The sequence below is a fragment of the Myotis brandtii genome, unplaced genomic scaffold (assembly GCF_000412655.1).
Source record: "Myotis brandtii unplaced genomic scaffold, ASM41265v1 scaffold82, whole genome shotgun sequence".
Classification (NCBI taxonomy): Eukaryota; Metazoa; Chordata; class Mammalia; order Chiroptera; family Vespertilionidae; genus Myotis; species Myotis brandtii.
The window spans coordinates 4,657,742-4,666,566 of NW_005371324.1; the positions used below are offsets into that span (position 1 = coordinate 4,657,742).

Below are 8,825 nucleotides of genomic sequence, written 5' to 3' on the forward strand. Positions count from 1 at the left end.
TATATTTCACAATATCATTTACAGTCATCTAACCTATTTAAAACAAGGTATAAATTAAAAATATAGTCATATAATAAAATACTATCATTAGTCATTAAAGGTTTTTTTCATTGACTAAAAAACATCCATTATATATTGGCTTTTAAAAGTACTTTATAAAAAAGTATGTATGATATGACTCCACTTCTCTAAAATTTCATATGTAAGATATACACATATGAACACACAGGAAATATGTCACCAAAATATTAACAGTGGTTAGCTTTATAAGGTAGAATTTCATTATATTTTATATTGTTTAACTATGCCACAGTACTATGTATTATTCTTACAGTAAAAATGATTATGCCTATTTACATTTTGAAAAAAATAAAAACACTTTTTAAACTAACCTTTTTAGGCTACATTAGCTACTTCTTAGAATGACAAAATAATCTATGATTAAATCCAATAAAAATATATTTTAAGAATCCAACTTGAAATCCTAAAAAAATATATTAAAATGTTAACATTTCAAAAAAATAACACCATATATATTACTCACTGTCTCTTCACCTTCAGCAACTTCTGAATATGGCAAGATCTAAAAAAGAAACAAATTTTCTCAGGAGTGATTTAATCTCATACACCAGAATCTGAATCTAGACAGCACCCACAGTTGAGTAAATGAATTAAGAGGTGCATTAATCTTTAAGTAGCAAAAAAAAAAGAGAGAGAGAGAGAGAGAGAGAGAGAGAGAGAGAAAGAAAGAAAAGCAAAGAAAAGAAAGAAAGAAAGAAAGAAAGAAAAGAGTGCAATATTAAGCTTACACCAGAAACTAAATCCTTAAAAAAAAAAAAAAAAATCCTGAGGCTTTAGGAAATTAGTCAATCTTCTAACCTGTGAAGTTCTCTCTGGAATGTTCTTTGTTTTTTCACAGACCTTCATTACAAAGCATTGCCATCTGTATGTTCGGACATTATTGCAAATTAAGTTCTTGTTATAGAATTTTATTAACAAAGGAAGGGCTTTAGTTTGTTTTACAAAACATTATGTAACGAAGAGCACTCAGCAGTTTTCCTCAGAAACAAGATTCCATATCAATTTGCCTAATTTTTCAATGGTACCATCTTCCTAAACCCTTTAGTCATCTGAAACTCTTTTTCCCTTACATCTGAACAAGTCATTAAGTTCTGATGATTTTTACCTAGACAATGTCTTTCTCACACCAAGCCCTTTCTTTCAATTTCTATTAATACAATGTAGGGCCAGATCCACTTATCTCATTTATCAAATTTTGCATCTATCTCCCTTTCAATAGATATTCCTGCATTCAATCTCACTTCATTCATTTACTATGTTAGGTACTAAAATTCACAAACATGATAAAGACATGTTTCCTACTGTCAAGACAATCACCATATATTGAAGACTATATGTATTGTGTAGTAATTTATTTGACAAGTTATCTCCAGTCTACCTAAATTACTCATTCTTGAAGCTAGCCTTATAATTAGCAAGTAATTTAACTTCTGTGAAGTTAATTTTTTCCTCTATGAATACATAATTATTAAAACTTACAACTTTCCAGACTTTGCTTTATAGATTTTTTTTTTTTGGTTAATCCTCACCTGAGGATATTTTCCCATTGATATTTTAGAGAGAGTGGAAGGGAAGGATAGAGACAGAGACAGAGAGAGAGAAACATCAATGTGAGAGAGACACATTGATTGGTTGCCTCCTGCACGTGCCCCAACCAGGGCCAGGAATAGAGCCTGCAACCAAGGTTCATGCCCTTGACCAGAATCAAACCCAAGACCCTTCAGTCCATGGGCTGACACTCAATCCATTGAACCAATCTGGCTAGGGCTGCTTTATAGATTTTTTTTTTAAAGCAATATATAGATGTAAGGCAAAATTACTTAGTAGTAAAACAAATGACCAAGACTACGGATGGAGAAGGAAATGATTAATTTACCAACTATGACTTTAGCCATGTTGCTCCTCCTTAACTTAAAAACATTGATAGCACCCATTACTTAGAAAATAAGCTCCAAACACCGATATTTAAATTTTCTACAATTATTCACTCCACAGAAATGTTTTGATCTCCTATGAAATAGCCTTGCACTCCACAGCTCCACTTATGTAAATTCTATCTAGGAAAATTGATTGCTCAGAGTAATCTGCAATTTTGTACCTGTTTTCTTTTTGCTTCCCTGCTCAATAGCTCGAAAGTTCTCTGACCCTGAAGGCTCAACTCAAATAGCCAATTCTGCTACCAAACTTCAAGCTAAAGTTATCTTTCCCCAACTCTGGCCTTAAAATATCAACTTGTTTGTTTTTACAATTCATAGTTATCTTATAGTATTTTCTCTGTTGCTATCATAAAAAATTAAACTGTTGTTTAACTTTTTCCTGGTATTATAATGGTCTAGCACAGTTCTGTCAAATAGAACTTTCTGCAATGATGAAAATATTCTACTGGTATATCTATGCTAATCAACAAATATAGCTACATATAGCTATTAAATTGTTGAAATGTAGCGAGTGAGACTGAGAGATTAAATATTTAACTTAATTACTTTAAATGTAAATTTGCCATAAATAGTTGCCCTAATGGACAGCTCAGGTCTAGTACAACCTTACCTTTCCCCAGCTCAACTTAATTGACCACTCTCTATCTAGCATTTGCCACTACTGGCCACTCCTTTTCTCAAAACTCTCTTCCCTTTCCTAGTTTTCCAGCTATTTTCTCTGCTTTCTCTTCTTCCCTCTCTCTGCTTGGCTCCCTTCCTTTTCTGCCTGCTTAAGATAGTTATTTCCCAAGGCTGCACTCTGGAATCTCTCCTGTCCTCATTCAATATGCTTTCCCTGACTTGATTTTTAAATGGGCTCTATTCCTTGACAATTCCCCAAATTAGTTTCCCACCTACCCTCTCCTGAGCTCCAACCCCTTAAGACCATCCCAATCACCTTCCCAGTACATTCATTCTTCTTACCCCAGATAAAATATCACATCCTTGGTTAAGATCTTTCCTAACTTCCCATGTCAAGCATAACAAAGGGATACTATATCCCAGCCAGGCAGAAAAAGGGATATTCCATCTGATTGTCACTGCATCCTTCTATCAGGCAGAACTGCAGAAAGGAGCTCCACATGTTTCTAAGGACATTGCCCCTGTACCTCCGTCTTCCTGACTAAGGAGGTGGAAAGACCTCTCACTCACCTTTACCCCAAATCTCAACACTTACAGCCCAATCAGCAATCTGCCTAACAGACCTGTGAGTTCCAAACTTGGCTCTTTTCTCTGCCTAGAAAACTACATTTAGGACTCTGTTCAAAAGTCACTTCATCAGAAGACTTCCATGATATTCCTAGAAAACAACAACATCCATCCCCTATGCCAGTACTCTCTCCCCGCTTTATTTTTCATCACAACAATCATCACATAACATCTATATATATAAAAGCCCAGTGACAAAATGGTGGAACGACCAGAATGATAAGTCGAGCAGTCGCTATGATGCGAACTGACCACCAGAGGGCAGAAGCTCAAAGCAGGAGCTGCTCCCTGGTGGTCAGTGTGCTCCCACAATGGGAGTGCCATTTGGCTGACCTGGATGAGTGGCGCTCCCACAGCAGGAGCAGCCGCTCAGAGGGCGGGTCCACAGCCATTCAGCTGACTGGGATGAGTGGCTGAGCGGCGCTCCCACAGCAGCCTAGCCCCGCAGGCCACGCCCTTCACCAGTGCACGAATCCATGCACTGGGCCTCGAGTAGTATATAATGTATTTTTTTCTTCTTCCACTAGAATGTTAGTTTCACTGGAGTAGGAACTTTGTTTTGTTCACTGTTGTACTGCTTAAAACTAGAACAGAACCTGACACATGGTAGACACTCAATAAATACTGAATAAATGCATAAATGAAAAGGGCATAATCATTATTATAATCCTAATATCTAGCAAAGAATTTTTTACATGTAGCTTGCTGAGTTACTTGTTTACTAAATGAATTAGCTTAAATTCTCTACAGCAAAAAACAAGTCTTATTCATCTTTGTACTTTACAAAACTTAACATTCTGCACACTTAATATGGATACACAAAGAACTAATATGGATTACAATCATGAAATCTCTCTACAAGATTCCCTGGGTAAACAAATAAATATCTTAAATTTAATTTTCTTATTTGTTCATGAGAACTGTCCTAAAATTATTATACTAAAAATTCAACATAAAAAAGTGCCTCAATGCTAAAAATATCCTTAGTTGTGCTTAAAGCATATTCATATTTTCTTCAACTATCAGTCTTGGCTATCGTCATATGCCCAAATTCCAATGTTAGGAATTCCCCCATCCTTTCTCTTAAATAATTCTGTCCTTTATAAATAACATTGTTACAGATTCACCATTGGTTTTTGGTAATGGAACAGAAATTGTATTTCTTTCAGTACTAATGGTCTCTTGCCATGATTACATCAATCTCCTTCATCTAGGTCTTCATATACAAGGAAAGTTCAAAATCAATCAATATGTCAATTGTAACTAATGCCGTGCATCTGGTGAGACTGCTGGTGAAGTTTGTGGTTATGAAATCAGGGGGGAAAAGTGATTGTCTACTAAAAAAATAAACCCATAATCATGGCCTTTGACCTTACTAACATTCTCCTCTATATCCAACCTAACCATCCATGGTTACCTGAAAATGTTATGAATTAACAGAAATCATGTTATCACATCACAATCATGCCAGGTTAGGTATGAAACTAGTTCTATGAGATAGCTCATGTATATAAATATTTCAGTGTATGATGCTTGCTCTTACGACCTATTTAAATTATTTTGATTTTGAGTCTGAAATAAGAGCTTATGTCACTTGGAATTTCACTGTGGCCAATTCTTCATACAGATGCATGAGCCTATATCCTATATTTAATCATGACCAGGATCTGAATTAAGACATAAGGACTAGTACAGCATAGGGAATATTGTCAATTAGCTATACTAATAAAAGGGTAATACGCTAATTAAACCAGGTCAACCGGACAACTTCCGGTCATCCGGTCCTCCTTCCAGACAAAGCCACGGTGGCAGGGGCCAAGGCAGAGGCGGTTAGGGGCAATCAGGCCGGCAGGGGAACAGTTAGAGGCGATCAGGCCGGCAGGGGAGGGCAGTTAGGTGCAATCAGGCTGGCAGGGGAGGGCGGTTAGGGGCGATCAGGCCAGCAGACAGAGGGGTTAGGGACGATCAGGCAGGCAGGCAGAGGCGGTTAGGGGTGATCAGGCAGGCAGGCAGAGTGGTTAGGGCGATTAGGCAGGCAGAGTGGTTAGGGCGATTAGGCAGGCAGGCAGGTGAATGGTCCTGGACTGGAAGAGGGGACCCCCCCCCCTGCCGCCAATGCACAAATTTCGTGCACCAGGCCTCTAGTATTTTAATAACTATGTATGGTGTCAGGTGAGTACTAGACTTATCAGGGGATCGCTTTATAAGTTACATAAATATCTAAGCATGATGCTGTACAGCTAAAACTAATATAATATTGAATGTCAACTATAATTGAAAGGTAATTTTAAAAAAGACTTAAGGACTACATAGCAAATACTTTCCTTCTAGAATTCTATTCTATTTCTAACATATGACTGATTGGTATATCATGGTGTTCAGTAGCAAGCCACAGACAAGATTGTGAATAATATTACAGAAATATCAACCTCCATGATTCATAGTATCTACCACACATAAAAATGCAGTTAGCAACGGCTCTTCATGTGTCAGCAACTACATGGTGCCTAAATGCTGAAATATTCACCCCAGATAAAAAAGTCAAAATTAGTTACAGGTGAACAAAGCTTTGGGTTAAATAAAATAAATCATGTACTACATACTTTTCAAAGTATACATTAGGCAATGTATGTAAAAACTTTAAAGGAATGTTTAAAAAAGGCTAGGTATAAAACATATCCATTTATACATAAACATATTAGCCTTTGCATTCAATGACAAGAATAACAGAATTAGAGTATCTGTATTGAAACCTTAACATACCCACTGACTAGCAATGTGATCTTAGGAAAATTATAACCCCTTCAGAGCCTCAATTTCTTCATCTCTTAAAGCAGAGACAGTAATATATATTATATACCTCACAGTATTATGGAGACGATAAATGAGAAGGTCAGGACTCATAAAAATTGTGCAAAAAAATTGTTTTCTCTCCACACAAATACAGTAGCCCAAACACAACCATGACAGAGGAACATCATCAATTGGCTGCCTCCTGCACAGCCCCTATTGGGGATCGAGCCTGCAACCAGGGCATGTGACCTGTGACCAGCAATCAAACCAGCAACCTCCTGGTTCCTGGGTCGACGCTCAACCTGAGCCAAACCAGCGGGGCCATAATAGAAATTTAATAAATATTAGTTGTTACTCATTTCCTCTAGTTTTACTTTCTACTAATTCCCCTAAAGTAGTAAACAATATTCCCTGTAAGACTCAAAAACCTGCTCTGAACATAATATAGTAAAAAACCTAGCAACATAGCTGTATTATCACTGAAGGTAGGTTAGTTTGCTAAACTCAATAAATGTTTGACCAAAATTAAATTTTATGTGTACATGTACATGTGTATACATTATATTAATGTATGTGCATGTACATACATTAATATAAATCCATATACATATACACATACACACTAAAAAGTTCATTCTCTCTCCCAATCTCTTTTTTGCTCCATTGCTGCTGTTTTCACTTTAAATTTATATTAAATTATAAATTTACAGTAGGGGACTTCTGAAATCGCCATAAGTTAATGAAAACCTACTAAAGTGATCTTGAGTCTGGATAAAAATCCTTCCTTGCTCTCCCATCACAGTTGGTAGGTATAGATTTTCTCTAACTTTAAATCAAATTTATCTTCATGTATCTCCAACATGATAAAACCCCAATCCTTTGCATAAAACCTCTTTCTGAGGTTTATGGGACTCCCATGTTATTTTATTTTTAAGTAGGAAGAAATTTATGTTAAGATTCTTAATGCACGTACAGTGGGGCCTTGACTTACGAGTTTAATTCGTTCCGAGACCGAGCTCCTTAAGGAGCTCGTTAAGGAGCTCATTAACTCAAATTACTCTATCAACTCAATGCAAAAAATCGGCGGAGAGACAGCTGGTATCTCAAAAAACTCGTTAGTTGGGACACTCGTAAGTCAAGGCCCCACTGTAATTATAATTAAGAGCTCAATGCAGAGCTGTGGGTGTCTTGGCTTTAATTGTATCCTGCTTACAAGATGCACCTGCATGTCTTAAAATGAAGGAGAAACAGCAAGTAATAATGCTTATGAAAAATCTTTAATCTATACATTAAAAAACTAAATATTGCATTATTTATGGATATTGAAAGAAATAACAAATCTTTAAAAAGTCAGTTTTCCTCCTCAAGTCTAGTTTAGCAAAAAAAGAAATCTACTGGGTAAATGGCATGACCTATTTACTTGGGAGATAGTTACCTTAATAGTTCTACTTTTGACCTTTAAATTGTGGGCATGTGACAGCGGGCAAGGATCTTATATTAATGAACTGCCCAATATAGCTACTGTTCTTTTGAATCCTTAGTCCATTTTCAGCCACCACCTTAGCCATTCTTCATGCTGGGAACACAAAGCCAAAAAGAAAGTAATCGATTTCTTTTTGCAAATGGGAACTGAGTCACTTATAAGTAACTAACACCCTCCCTAAAGCCATGCCTAGTGATGGATGGATGGGGAGCAACCCTCGAGTAGAAGAGAGTATAGTACCACAGATGGAGGAAGGTAAGGGAGGTGGAGGTAGGAAGTAAGATTGGGAGCCATTGTTCTGTGCCCTTTTCTCTTTGCAATAATGGATAGATCACTGTCCTTCTTGTCTTTACCACCAGGGCAGAAAAAGATTTTCAACCAACCAGAGGCATTAAACACAGTTCTAAAGACTTTTGTTTTTAAACTGTGCACATGTACAGTTGTAGTATGCACAGACATGCCAATGAAGAAACTGACCACTACCTTCCACTGCCCTTTCCCCCAAATGAATTGAATATAAATAAGGAGGCAGCTTGTGGAAAAGAACTATGGCCCACAGCACAAATACAAAAAGTTCTCTAAGAAACAGAACTTAAGAGTGGAAGGGGCAAATGAGGAATGATGAAGCAACAATTTTAAGAAGAGGTTCTCTACCCTAACACATGTATTCCCTAGGTTGAACAAAAGAGTCTCTGTGTCCCTCCCTTTTTATCTGGGACAGCATGAGACAAGGCAGTTAATAGTCCCAGGAGAATATTATTTCCAAGAAAGTATAAGCTCACAAACAAAAATAATGTCCTACGGAGCTCAAGTGCTGTGAAAGAAAACAAACTGAAAAATCTTGGTAGAAGAAGCAAAAATTAGTGAACTAAGTTTAAAATAACCATAATAAAGACATGGAAAAATATTGTAAAAATAAAGCAGAACCAAGCAATCATAAAGAAAACAGCTAGCAATACCGGCTATAAGATAGCATGGTAAAATAAAGTATTCAGCAGGTCTCAACAACAACAAGAAGACACAATAATAAATTAGTGAGCTGGAATAATAATAAAAGAATTCAACAAGAAGGCATAAGGAGAAAAAAGATGGAAAATATTTAAAAAACTTAAGAGAGATGTAAGATAGAAGCAAAAGTGCCACATTCACAAAATAGAAGACCCCCAAAGAGTACATGATGGGCTTTTAAAAAAACTAGAGGCCCGATGCACGAAATTCGTGCACTGCTGTGTGTGTGTGTGTGTGTGTGTGTGTGTGTGTGTGAGAGAGAGAGAGAGAGAGAG

The 8,825-nt window shown here is 36.7% G+C and overlaps 1 protein-coding gene across 12 annotated transcripts in view; it reads right to left on the reverse strand.

Annotated features, from left to right (window-relative positions):
• Positions 1-8,825, reverse strand: part of OSBPL8 (oxysterol binding protein-like 8) — a 160,973-nt gene that overhangs the window by 91,305 nt on the left and 60,843 nt on the right. For 5 of the 12 annotated variants that reach the window (XM_014531650.1, XM_014531651.1, XM_014531656.1 and 2 more), the window contains one exon: positions 545-583. The exons of 4 other annotated variants lie outside the window; for them this stretch is intronic. In XM_014531650.1, the coding sequence (XP_014387136.1) occupies positions 545-583 (39 nt within the window). Of the gene's footprint in view, positions 1-544; positions 584-3,277; positions 3,282-4,393; positions 4,483-8,825 lie in introns of those variants that run through there. 3 more of the 12 variants (XM_014531653.1, XM_014531652.1, XM_014531654.1) reach the window with 2 other exon arrangements.